The 14,090-nt window shown below is 49.6% G+C and overlaps 1 protein-coding gene across 1 annotated transcript; it reads right to left on the bottom strand.

Moving 5' to 3' along the window:
• On the bottom strand, nt 212–4,426 carry LOC110436480. The gene is made up of 3 exons (XM_021463583.1): nt 3,146–4,426; nt 610–2,007; nt 212–253 (listed from the first exon to the last, which is right to left on the bottom strand). The coding sequence occupies exons 1-3, from the start codon at nt 4,424–4,426 to the stop codon at nt 212–214; spliced, it is 2,721 nt and encodes a 906-aa protein (XP_021319258.1).

Here is a 14,090-nt window from a genome sequence, read left to right as displayed (position 1 = left end):
TCATTTAACATTCCCCCTCAATCTCAGCCACATACAAGGTTGAGATTGTTTCTAAACTCTCTAAGCTTCACCCGAGGTAGAGCTTTTGTGAATCCGTCGGCGACCTGATCATTTGTGTTGATGAAACGAATTTCCAACCGCCGCTGAGCGACCCTTTCTCTCAAAGTGAAAATCTATCTCAATATGTTTAGTGCGAGCATAAAACATAGGATTAGCTGACAAGTAGGTGGCCCCTAAATTGTCGCACCACAATCTGGCAACAGGAGAATGAGAGATTTGTAATTCAGTCAATAGTTTCTGAACCCATATCAATTCGGCTGTAGCATTTGTAAGGGATTTATACTCAGCTTCGGTACTGGAGCGTGACACAGTAGCTTGCTTTCGTGCACTCCACGAGACAAGATTCTCACCAAGAAACACTGCAAAACCACCCGTTGATCATCGATCATCCACACATCCAGCTCAATCTGCGTCTGAGAACGCACTAACTGTCATATTCTTCGAGTTACCAATCCTAAGACCGAACTGAACTGTCCCTTTAATATATCTGAGAATGCGTTTTACCGCACTCCAATGTGTGGTAGTAGGTGAGTGTAGAAATTGACAGACCTTATTCACCGCAAAGCTTAGATCAGGTCTTGTGAGTGTCAAGTATTGCAAAGCACCTACCACACTTCTGAACTTTGTACAGTCTTCGGGTCCTAGAGGATCTCCTTCATAGGCACTCAACTTCTCTGTACTCATCAACGGTGTGTCAACAGCCTTACACTTATTCATTCCAGTTCTTGTCAGAATATCTGTAGCATACCACTGTTGGGAGAGAAGCAACCCAGCTGAGAGTTTCTTTACTTCTATCCCTAAGAAGTAATGAAGATCACCAAGATCCTTCAACGCAAAATCTTTTTCTAAATCTGCAAGTAAAGTTTTTGTGCCTTCCAAAGAAGAACTTGCTACAATGATGTCATCGACATAAACAAGAACAAAAATACTTTGATTTCTTTTATTATAGAAGAACAATGAGGTGTCTGATTTTGAAGCACGAAATCCAAGAGAAGGGAGTTTGGAGTAGAGGCGAGCGTACCAAGCACGTGGCGCCTGTTTCAACCCATATAACGCCTTGTCCAGTTTGCACACAAACTGTGGATGACGCTTGTCTTCATACCCTGGTGGTTGCCTCATGTACACCTCTTCATCTAGAACGCCATGAAGGAAGGCATTTTGTACATCAAGCTGGCGTAGAGACCACCCCTTGGTCACAACAACGGAGAGAATCAAACGAATCGTAGCTGCTTTGACCACTGGACTGAAAGTGTCTTCATAATCAATACCATATCGCTGCTTGAACCCTTTGGCAACAAGGCGTGCTTTGTAGCGATCAACAGACCCATCTGTTTTTCTTTTCACCTTGTAGACCCATTTGCAATCAATAATGTTCTTTCTTTTGGGAGGTGGCACGAGACGCCATGTTTTGTTCTTTTGTAAGGCAACATATTCATTATCCATAGCTGCAATCCAACGGGTGTCACGAAGAGCATCAGAAACAGTAACTGGCTCCTCAGCCTCAGAACTGGCTAGCATACACCATCGAACAGTGCCATCGGTGTACTGCTTGGGCTTCACGATGCCATGTTGTAGACAAGTTGTAGGACGTGCAGCAGCTGCACCATCTAGGTCACCGGATCCAGCAGCCGCAGGAGATCCGATCCCAGACGTATCCACCTCAGGCTCAGGTGTGCCACCATGGGCCGGATCCGGTGTAGCAACATGGACTGGCTCTGGATCAGCAACCTGATGAGCCCTAGGCGTAGAGGATCCTGGAGCCCTGCCGCCGTCTGACGCAGGAGCAGATCCCGAAGATGATGGCGCGACAGATTCACCGCCAGGACCAGGAGAATCAGCCTGGGATCGCGAGCTGCTCCCCACACCGCGGCACATGAAATGCCGATGCACCGGTGCAGGTTTTGCAGCATTTTTACTGCTGTTTTCAGTGGAATCAACACCTGTATCCTGCATAGGAGCGCAAGAGCTCGAGCGAACATTAGTTGGGTCAGAGGATAACACAGGCTGATCATGTATGAGTGCGTCCCCAAAGTTCATGGAAGGATTGAGGGGTATGTCAGGTAAGACGTGAAGCTCAGCTCGTAGGCGTGCTCCAGCATTAGCATGGAGTTGAGTGAAGGGAAAAATAAACTCATCAAAGACAACATCTCTGGATATGTAGAGACGGCCTAGTTGGGGATCTAAGCACTTGAATCCCTTGTGAGCATTGCTTTAACCGAGAAAGACACAGCGCTTGGAACAAAAATCTAATTTATGTTTGTTGTATGCTCTAAGATTTGGCCATACTGCACATCCGAAAGTTCGAAGGAAGGTGTAGTCAGGGTCACGGCTAGTAAGACGGTGAAGAGGTGTGTCATCAGCAAGGACTTTTGTGGGAAGGTGATTTATCAGAAATACAGCAGTTTGGAATGCTTCATCCCAATACTTAAGTGGCATTGAGGCATGAGCAAGCAAGGTGATTCCCATTTCATCAATGTGCCTGTGCTTGCACTCAGCAGCACCATTCTATTGGTGAGCATGTGGACATGAAACAAGATGATGGATGCCAATGCGCTTAAAAAATGAATTTAACCACTGATATTCACAACCCAATCTGTTTGCATGGCTCGTATTTTTTTTTATCAAATTGGCGTTCAACTAATTTCTGAAAATCTTGGAAGCACTTAAAGATTTCAGATTTATGTCGAATCAAATAGAGCCAAGTAAATTTGGAGAAATCATCAATAAAGCTGACATAGTAATTAAAACGACCAACTGATGTGGGTGCAGGCCCCCAAACATAAGAGAAAACTAACTCCAAGGGGCTAGTTGACACACTGGTAGACTTTGGATAGGGCAATTGATGACTTTTGCCCTGCTGACAAGCATCACAAATATGTTTATTGTTCACACTTTCAATGAAACGAAGATTATAACGACTAATGACTTGACGAACGACAGGAGCGACTGGGTGTCCCAATCTACTGTGCCATGTAGCAGAGGAGGGTGTGGTGACGCCAAGCGCTTGCTTATTTGGTGATGAGGCAGACTGGATGGGATAGAGGCCTCCTTCAGCCCTGCCTTTAAGGAGAGTTTTCTTCGTCACCGCCTCCTTTACAAAGAACTTGTCAGAATGAAATTCAACATATACATTATTGTCTCTGGTGAGACGATTAACTGACACTAAGCTTTTATCAGGAACATGAAGTATATTTTTCAAATGAATTGAATGTGATGGGGACTGCACTATACTATGACCAACATGTGAAATCTTCATACGTGATCCATTTGCGGCGTGCACATGATCACCACCGTGATACCTATCCCGCACAGACAGTTTGTCCAGCTCGGAGGTAATGTGGTCTGTAGCTCCGGAGTCCATATACCAATTGGTATCTACTCCATAGGAAGATGTAGCAGCTGAAGCAAATTTCTGGGGTGGTCCGGTGACGGAGCGGTTGAACCTCTTGAAGCAGCGGTACGCAGGGTGTCCTTCCTTCCCGCAGACTTGGCAAATGAGGCCGGCCTGGAAAGGTGCACGGTTGTTGGAGTTGTTGTTGTTGTACCACCCTTTCTGGTTCTTGCCGCCACCACCAAACCCGGATCCGCCAGATCCAGATCCAGTGTTGCTGCCCTTGTGGTTGTTGCCGCCACGACCACCACGCGCGGCGAGGTTTTCAGACAATTGGGAGCCACCGCTGCGCATCTCAATTCTTTGTTCGTGACTAATAAGCTGTGTGTAAAGCTCACCGGGCGTAATTGGTTCGACTCTTGCAGCCACTGCCGTCACCACGGCGTCAAAGTCGTCGTCGAGGCCGGTCAGCATGTACATCACGATCTCGTCGTCATCAAGGCGACGCCCCGCTGATGCCATCTCGTCAGCTAGGGTTTTCATCTTGGAGTAGTACTCAGCTACCGTGGATGTGCCTTTGGACGCAGTTGCCAAGGCCATCCTCGCGCTGATCAGCTTCGCCCGCGAGTGGGAGGCGAAGAACGTCTCGATGCCGGTCCAAGCCTCCACAGCAGTTTTGGTGGAAGAAACCTGCTGCAGAACTTCCTTGGACAGGGAGACGAGGAGGTAACTCAGGAGTTGTTGATCCTTGGCTACCCACGCAGCATGTTCTTTGTTGGGGATCGGCGGCACCTTGTCATCCTCTCCTTCTTTCTTGGGTAAAAACTTGGGTGGCGGCTGTGCTCCAGGGCAGATGAAGTCATAAACCTCGGCACCTCTGATGGAGGACATGACCTGGGCACGCCATAGTGGAAAATTGGAGCGGGTCAGCTTTTCGCCGACTGGCATAAACCCTAGGGCGGCGAGGTAGGAGTTTTGGCGGAGGAGGAGGATGACATGATGCAATTCCGTGAGGAGATTAGGCTCTGGTACCATGTAAAGAATGAGGTTAACCAAGTGCGTTGCCTAGCCCTGGGTTATGTGTTATATAGCTCGGTGAATAGCCCACCGGCAGTGGCAAGTTATACGGTGTTTGTTACAACAAGAAAAAGATAATTACACATGAGTTGCTATAAATTAGGAACAGACTAACTACTCCTGAACCTAGACGCTACCGAGGGATGTCTATCACTTAACAGTTACAACACCTGGCAGGATAGACGGTTGCGCCGGCCACGACGGAGTACTCAGGCCAGGAAGACAACCGTGCAAGCCACTGGGCCAGAGGAGTCGTGACGAAGTACTGTACGTCTGTACTAGCTGGCACACTCATGCACAGAGGAGGCTGTAACGGAGAAGTTACGTTTAAACATATGAGCAAATACAACAACAATCTTCCTCGCTACCTCTTCCTCTCGATGACAGAGCACTCGATCGAGTGAAGTGATTCCAGACTAGCATTGTTTCTAGCCAGTTCAAGGAGACAAGATGTGGTTAAATTTCCGACACCACCCATGTTTAGTCAAATGAGGCATTGCAAGACACTGGAAACGCAGAGCAATTTGGCACCAGAAGCTACTGCTCATGGCTCGGTTATTAAGCTCTCCGTGGCCTCATCCTATTGCTCATGCCACCCGCGCGCTGCCTCTTATATGCAGCTGCCGCGTAGAACAAACCGGCCTCTTTTTTTTATTGAAAAGACTGTGGGGGAGGTCCCCACAGTGCGTCAAATTAATATTAATTTAAAAGACTGAGAGTGTACTTACATACAAAGTTAACTAAAAACATATAGCCAAACACAGAAAGATGACCTAAGATCATCCTTGAAATGAACAGACTGAAGAATGCATTGACTTCTAAAATTTTCTAGCCAAATTGAAGGGGTGGGAAGCACGCCTCTGGAACACCTTGTCCTTGCTTAACTTCCATAATTCCCAAGCTCCAATTAGTCCTGCCTCAGTGAAGAATGGGAGGTTAATTATGTGCATTCCCAGCTTGCACTAACCTATCCAAGGGAGGTAGTAGTGAGTCATCCCATTGGAAATGAAGAATTGCCCAACACTCCTTTGCAAAGGGGCAATCGAAGAACAAATGTTGTATAGTCTCCTCTTCACCACTAGTACACATGACACATGTAGCTGAATCTTCTATGTTCAAGTGCCATCGATGAAGCATTGACTTGGTATATTCAGCTGATCCACCTAGACAAGACATGCAAAGAACTTGATTCTTGGAGTGCACCTTGATTTCCAAACAATCTTGAAGATGGGACGTGCATCAATGACCCCACCAAAGACATGATGGTAGAAGCGCCATGATGAGTAGTACTTGTACGTTTCCCCAGATAGGTGCCCAATGGTCAGTTCTGTTGTCATCGTATGGCAGGTTCTGAAGTCGACTTTGAAGAAGCTGGAACTCCCCATATGCTTGCTTTGAAACGGGGAGGAAAAAGATTTCATCGAGGTTTACAGCCTGCATGGTTTCTTTCACCGAAGCCTCAGCCTTCAAAACAAACGAAGCTAGTCTTATGTAATCTTGAGAGAGGACAGATCTATCCCACAGATCATCCCAAAAGCATATTGTAACACCCTAAATTTTGCTTTTTTGAAAATAGAGCTAAAATAATTTATTTTGTATTTTTGTGCTCATGAAAATATAGGAAAAATAATATTTTTCATTAAATTAAAATTTATCATAAGGCTTAGCAATATTATTATGCATACATGCTGGTGCATATGTTTTGATGTGATGCTTGTTGCTCCTTTATGTGTTGATAGTAAGAAAAATATTTAAAATACGTTTAGTAAATCGATCTTCCTTATTCGGCACGTATTTGTCATTTATCTACAACCAAATTCCTTATTTCTAAGCTCAAATTTTTATTAGGACCTTACTAAAATATTTTCTTTGTCACTCAAAGCACTTCTTTTAGTTCCTCGTCCATCAAGCAGTCTCTACAAACTTTGTAGGAATTTTCCACCTTCCGTTCTCACTTTCCTGTAAAGCATAATCTAATTTTTTGATGCTCCAAACAATCTTATCATGAGCTCCAAAAACTTTATTCGGGTTCCCCATGTTCTATAATATCTCTGAGAATTTTTTCCAAATTTTTAGAGCTTTCGGAGTATTTTTCGTGGCTTAACTACTAATTCTAAATTTTTCTAGAATTATTTTATCAATGACAATAATTAATTCCGAAAATAATAAATCTCTTATTATTTTTCTAACGTCAAAGCCCATAATAAATCTTAAAAACCATATATTTATTTACTAATGGGCTTTAATAATTAATTAGGCCTATTAGTAAAGATGAATGTTGCAAATGAATTAGTACCATATCGCTAGTTGACGTGGAGGTGGGGAGTTTTTCTCCCTATATTATGTACCAACCCCTTAGGCAAAGCACACCAAAGACTACCATATGGGAAGCCTCTAATTTGAGAATTCCTAAGGTAGTAAAATAAAATTTTATTTTCTTCTCTACAACGTGATCGCCATCGTCTCGCCTATACACGACATCTACGAGAGGTCGGCTGCTCCGGCGTTGCTGTAGCACCAAGAAAGCGTCACTGCCGGTGAACCTACTCCCCGTCCACCAACGTAAGCCCCAATCACTTTGTTTTTCAGTTTGAAAAACACAAACAACTCGATTTTAGATTAAAAATACGTTTTCACTATTTACAGAATTGCCACTGACTTTCTTTTGGCCATAAAATATTCATCTTAACTCCGTTTTGACCCATTCAAATTGCGTGGATTCGTATTAATGAGCTCTACATGTTAGTAACACTGTTTTCTTAGTTTGAAATCTTTTAATTTCGTGATCTTATTTAATTAATTACTTTTCTATATGAAATCTTAGAAAATTCATATCTTCTCCGTTTTAGCTCCGATTTTCGTGATCTTTACGTCTATGATATCGTAGCGATGCGTAGAATCATTTCACAAACTTTTCATATTGTTTTTTTATGATTGTTGTACTGTTCTAATTGTAGCCTTGTTTGCTTCGTGTATGTTGTCTCCGATTGTTTGTGTGTTGATGATCGATGATCGAGTTTAGTCGGTGAACAATTCGTGGTGAACAAGAGTACTTCAGTGATTAAGATCAGAGCCTTGGACAACTAGTAAGATCAGCAAGATCAGCAAGAGCATATGGATCAATGCAAGTATAGCATTTGGATTTTATTTCTGTGACCATGATCCTGTGACTAGATTAATGTTAAGTAATAAATGATAAAAATGACTTTTTAGCAACTTGATGATTTATCTGTACGTGATCACTCGGGATAACAGTGCAACCATGAGGGCTATAATGGCTCTGGCTTTAGCTCAGTACGAGGATCTTTTTCTAGCTTATTAGCGGTTATCTTAAATGGCGTAAGAATGGCTAGACACGTTGGGTATAGTGTGGCCTCTGTCCGTGTGTATAGGCTGCGGGTTATGTGCCATGAAAGGGGGGCTCTATATCTGCCTGCCGAGTGAATCTAATGGCCCTAACTTGTTAGACGAAACCTTTGAAAGGCTTCATAGTGATCCCTGCGGACCTTCCTTGGAAGTGGGTTAAGAGGCTGATCACCTCGGGCGAAAGGGTAAATCATGACTCATGGGTAAAGATGTACAACCTCTGCAGAGTGTAAAACTGGTATACTAGCCGAGCTCACGGTCAGGAGTGGCCTTGGGGACATCTACATTAAGGGTGATGATTCTTGTGTGTTAAATATGCTCATTGTTTATTGTTTAATGCTCTACATTATTTATGTCACATTGATCATGAGATTGTGGGAGCTATACAATCTAGTTGCTATACTTGTGGAGTTCGACATGGACTCACTCTTGCTATTTCCCCCAAACCTCAGGAGAAGTTTAGGCTTGTGATCAACCAATCAGTTGGATCCTGTTGAGTGAAGTTAATACCCGAAGTTTGGAGTTGTCTATCCGCTGTTTGCTATCAAAGGTTATCTCTTTTATACTAAGTACGTTATATAATTTATGCATTGTCTTTTGATATTACCCCTTATTTGTAGCTATATGTGAGATTTGACCTCTAAAACTCACATATGGTGCATATCTAATTTTGTCCTTAAAATTGGGTATTACACATATCGTCACACCATCACCTGTTTCACATCTAGCTATGTTACGGAAGATAACATGGAGATGAATGACATCCATCCACCAGAATGAGCCTATCTCCCTTGCTGCATGTGGTACCTTGTTCAAATAACATCGGCATTGTTATAGAATTTGACCAACTGTTCCTCTTGTACAACAAATGCATAATTCATCAACTGAATCATCATATAATAAGGTCCTATATATAGAATAGAAGGGCTAGAAACAGTAATCATGACATCTCAGGATTAAGAAACGCGCTGTCACGCAAAAACTGTTATGGCTTTAAGCAAAAGAAAGGCTAGAGAGGTCTACTGGATATTTCCTTATACATGGGCAAAAGGAGCACATTACCCATATTTTCTTTGGTTGCTAGAGATGGCCAAGATTTTATTTGGGGCCTAAAGGTCTATAGTTTAGCTACCTAAACTTTATACTACTTTATCTCTTCAGGCTCTAAACAGTAGGTCTAAAGCTTAGTGAAAGGATCTAATTGGCCTAGAGGGGGGGTGAATAGGCGTATCTTAAAAACCTGAAACTCAAAAACTCAAGTTGCGGAAGTTAAATGCCTGTCGGTACTACCGACAGTTTGGGCCGGTACTACTGGTGTAAGACAGCCAGTACTACCGACGTAACTGCTGGTACTACCGACGCCCTAAGAGAGCTACGAAATCAGAGTATATTGAGTTTTGATTTCAGATCTGAGAGTTACCCCACTCTCCTAGATGTAGTGGAGGATGATGTTGAAGTTCCCTTGGCTCGGTTCTTCTCCAAAATATAGATCGGCCCTTGTTCACCTATGAAAGGGAGTAGAGAGGAAGAACACGAAGAACACAAGAACAAGGGTAGTCGATGCTACCTCCACAGCAAGACAAGATATTTTCCCCGAGGTTCGGCAATCCCCACGAAGGAGTTCCTACGTCCCCGTTGTTGAGGTGACCACGAAGGTCCGTGTCGGTGTTTTCCCCCCGGGGGGGGTCACACCAACGGGTAAATTTGTATGCGTGCTCCCTTTCCCGGATGGTGATGCAAGAAGACACAGAGATTTATCCTGGTTCGGGCAAGAGAAGGCCCTACGTCCAGCGGGGGGGGGGGTGAGAGTTTGTATTATCTTGCACCAAAGTGCTTGTACAGGGGCGAATACAAGCGTGGTATGAAGTGTGGAGCTCTACTACGTATGAGTGTGGTCTTGTGTCCTGATGCCTGTTCTATTCCTGAGTCTCTCCTTTTATAGCTCCAAGGAGAGACCCAGGGTACATGCGTAGATGTTAGAGTAGGGGTCGATAGCCGCATGGAGCGCTGACCTACTCGAGGCTTCCGTACGGCATGGCCTCGAGCCGTCCCATCTTGATAGCCCGGTGATGATTACGCGTGCTCCTGCGTTCGGCCCTGCCCGCCGCCTCGCGCTGGTTCTGAGGTCGCATGCTTGTACGGTATGGCGGCGGATCCGGTGGGGCAGTCGACGCCCAACTTGTCCCTAGGAAGGGACCCTATTCGGTCGAGGGTCGGACGCCGTGTAATGTGCTGATATCTGGAGCGCTGACCTTGGAGGTCTCGAGGGGGTCCCGATTAGACGTTCCATCCTTGTTTCCTGCGTCCTGACACGCCCTTGGTCGTTCGGTGGGAAGGCTGCAAAAAGAACGATGGGACAGAAGCCTCCCGTGACTCGTGTGTTAGGTGGGGAAGCGTCAGGTGCATTAAATGCCCTGGCTCTCGTGCGCGCGTCAGGCGGCAGACAGTGTCCTTGCGCTCGATGCCTCTCGGTTCGCTCGAGCCCGCTTCCGTATTCGACGGCAGTGGTCGCTCGAGCCTTGACCGATTCGCTCGACAGCATTTCCGTCTTCGAGGCTGCGTCCGTCGATGGCCGCGCGAGCGTGCGGATGGCCTGGTTATACGCATTGGTGAGGGTACCCCTTGTTGATACCCTCGACAGTAGCCCCCGAGTCTTCATTCGAGCGCTGGCGCTCGAGTGGAGACTTTCGTTTTTACGGTCGAGCTTCCACGGGGGCGCGCGAGCGACCCCGCGGGGGTAGCCCCCGAGCCCTCGAGGGAGTATTCAACTCCTTCGAGGGTTATTTTGCCAAATTTGCAGAAACGCTGTCAACACCCGTGGTGGAAGGTTCTGTTCGGCTTTGCCTTGCGTGGAGGTTTCGACGTACTCTCGATAGAGCGAGCGTCTTCCACCCCAGATTGAGTTCCTAGCGGGTAGTCCAAGTGAGAACCTGTGCCCCTTTCGAGGGGGTCAGCTGTAGCCCAGAGGCGTCCTCATAAAGCGGGGTCGACGTGGTCGGGGATACCGGTCTCATTCGATAGAGTCCAGCGGCTCGATGCCTCCCTTCGGGGGGATACCTCTCGACTGTCTCGACCCTACCTTGGACATCGCCAGCGAGTCCTCGAGGCGGGCCTCGATTTTCGACCGCTCGCTGGGGATCCCTGACTCTTGGTGCTCGAGATCGGCTGTCGAACCCTTTCGACGGGCCAGCCATCGACCTCTCGAGACTATCCTGGGCGCATACCTTGGCTTTCAAAGTAAGGAAACTGCCGTGCCGGTTCGTCTTTCTGCCCGTTGGGCGCACCTTTTGAGGTAAGTGACGTTGCGACACTGTATCGGCGGGGAATTCGGAGCGTCCGGCCTGTGTGGAGAGAAAGGACCGTTAGACGGCGCATTTATGGGAGGGAGTTACCTTATTTCTCGGATCTGTCCGTTGGCGGACCGCTGCCTATAAATACGTCGTGGCGTCGCCGCCGTTCCTCTCCCTTCCGCCTTCTCGCTTTTATTCTCTCGTTGCCTTAGCTTTCTCGCCGTCTCACGCGCACACGCCTCCTCGAGCTGTTGTGAATCTACCGTCCCTCCAGCCGAGATGCCTGTAAGACTCGTCGCCGCCGACGACTGGCGCCCGTCGTCAATGACGGAGCGCCGGTTGTTAGAGCTTGAGAAAGAGGGACTGCTGTGCCGCCGTACCTCGCTATCGTCGCCAGAGTGGATCGCGCCGCCGGCGAGTCACAGGAGGCCTCAGCCGCCCGAGGGCTACGTGGTGTCGTTCGCCAAGTTCCACCGCCACGGTCTGGGCGCGCCCCCGAGCCGCTTCATGCGGGCCCTCTGCTTCCATTATGGGGTGGAGCTCCAGCACTTCTCTCCGAATGCCATCACCGTAGCGGCGGTCTTCGCCGCCGTATGTGAGGGCTACTTGGGGATGATGCCGCACTGGGAGCTGTGGCTCCACCTCTACAGGGGCGAGCTTTTCCATGCCCCCACCGGAACCACGGGCGTAAGGAAGCCCGTGCGGGCGGGATGCCTCAATCTGGTGCAGAAGACGGGGAAGACGGACAGGCCGCGGGAGTACATCCCGGTAGGGTTATCGACCAACCACGCCGGCTGGGACTCCCTGTGGTTTTATTTGCGGAACGATGACAACCTCCTGCCTTCCTACTCGGGCCGTCTGATCATGGAGCGTCCAGCGGATTGGACATACGGCGTCGTCCAAGCTCATCAATCTCGGCTCGACCCCCTCCTCGACGCCCTGAAGAAGCTTCGCCAGGAGGGTTTGACCGCCGCTCTCGTCCTCTCGGCCGTCCATCACCGGAGAGTTCTCCCTTTGATGTCTCGACCGTTGAGGATGGACGAGATGGGCCCTGGTGTCTCATCTCGGGACCTTGAGGCGTGTCGGATGTCCAACGAGGCTCCGGCGGACGACGAAGTCGCGGCCCGAGTCAGGGCTGCAATTGCCGGTGATTTTCAGCCGGAGCATGTTAACGGCTTCCCCATGAGACCTGACGCAGGCTCGATCGATCTGGTACGCTTTCTTCTTGCGCGCAGCCTCGATTGTGGGTTTCCTTTCTCCCCTCTCTTTTTTCTAAGTCTACCTTAGTTTTGGCAGGGTCGGATTGATGTCCGGTCCTCGAGGCCTCCGGTAAAGGAGGACGAGGTCGATCGTGACAAACGGCGCCAATCTGCCGAAAAGCTAAAGTCTGCGAAGGACTCTGCAAAGAAGGGGGAGAAGAAGAAAAACCTCAACCGCCAAGCATTAGAGGCGCGTCGAGCCAAATCCAGGCAGAGGGGGGAGCCTGAGGAAGAATCCCCTAACGATGATGACGATGATGACGAGGACAGCGACGACTCCGAGGGGATGGCGTCGCGCCTCGATCGGATTCTCGAGGGCCCGCCTCGAGGTGACGTCGACGCCCCCCGGACGGAGGCGCCAGAGGAGGGTCCGAGCGGATCTCGTCGCCCCCGGGCCGACACCCCTCCCGCGCCCAAGGCGGGCCAAGACGCGCCGCGCCCTCCCCCGGTGCCCAGGGAGAGCAGTCTGGCTAGGCCCCAGGCGTCGGGGCCACTAACTCGTGGTCGCGCCGCGGCCTCTGAGAAAGGAGATGCCGGCCGTAGGAGCGCCAGTCCCGGCGCCCGCCAGGCGGGGACCGACGCGCCTAAGCCAGTGCTTGCCCTCGAGGGGCCTGGAGCCCCGACGCGGGGTGGCTCGAGGCCCACTGGTCGGGGTGGCAGAAGGCGAGCCGTTCTCCCTGTGGGGTAAGCCTTTTTGATGTTGCGGTTTTTGTCTTCCCATTCTTCTACCTTTCCTCATATGCCAACCTTTTCTCAGGCTGAAGCGGACCCTTGAGCAGGCCCAACCGTCCATGGCAAAGAAGCTCAGAACGGGTGCCGCCTCCAAAGAACCAGGTTCGTAGTTTATTTCTGGGCGTTGCGATGTTCCTGTGTCGGTTATCATAACGTCTGACCCTTACCCTTTGTTTCGTAGGCTCCTCCAGCTCCCAACCTCCAGCCGGCGTCGAGAGGGCTCCGTCTCGTCCCGCGCCTACTCCGTTGCCGCCGACTCGTGATGAGGCGCCCCAGACGCAAGCGTCAGAGGGAGCCCCCGAGCCCCCCCGATTGGGGGTCGAGGGGGAACCCATCACCATCAGCGATACGTCTGATGGTAACGAAGCGTCTGGGGGCGCTCGCCCTATGGAGGAGGAAGCGTCGACCCCCAACTTCGCGGGATCGACTCCCTGGCCCGCCGGCCTCCGCACCCTCGAGGAGCAGAGGAAGAAGAGGGAGGAGGATGAACAGCGGGAGCGCGAGGCGGCGCGGCGGCCACAGGAGCATGAGGCACGGCAACAGCAGCAACAACAACAGCAGCAGCAGCAACAGCAACAGCAGCAGCAGCAATAGCAACAACCGCAGGAGCAGCCACAGCAGCAGCAGCAACCACCGCAGCAGCAACTGCAGCAGCGGCAACAGCAACAACCGCAGGAGCAGCCACAGCAGCAGCAGCAGCAACCACCGCAGCAGCAACTGCAGCAGCGGCAGGCGGGCCAAGAGGAGGGACCGCTCGAGCCTCCGCCCCAAGGTTCAGCCCAGCCAGTGCTACCGGAGCCGCAAGAGCTCGGCGAGGAGGAGGACCTGCCGGTTTACGGCCCCCCAACCCCGGCGTGGCTCCTCCCGGGGGCACCGGCTGCGATCCGGGCAGAGCCGGGGCGAGCGGACGGAGTGGTGGCGCTCGCCTGCCTGAAGCGCACGCCTCCCGACGCCGAGTCCGATATCAAGAGGACA

Source organism: Sorghum bicolor, chromosome 6, assembly GCF_000003195.3.
Source record: "Sorghum bicolor cultivar BTx623 chromosome 6, Sorghum_bicolor_NCBIv3, whole genome shotgun sequence".
Lineage (NCBI taxonomy): Eukaryota > Viridiplantae > Streptophyta > Magnoliopsida > Poales > Poaceae > Sorghum > Sorghum bicolor.
The sequence above is the reverse complement of the archived record's forward strand: the minus strand, read 5'-3'. Positions and strand labels throughout refer to the sequence as shown.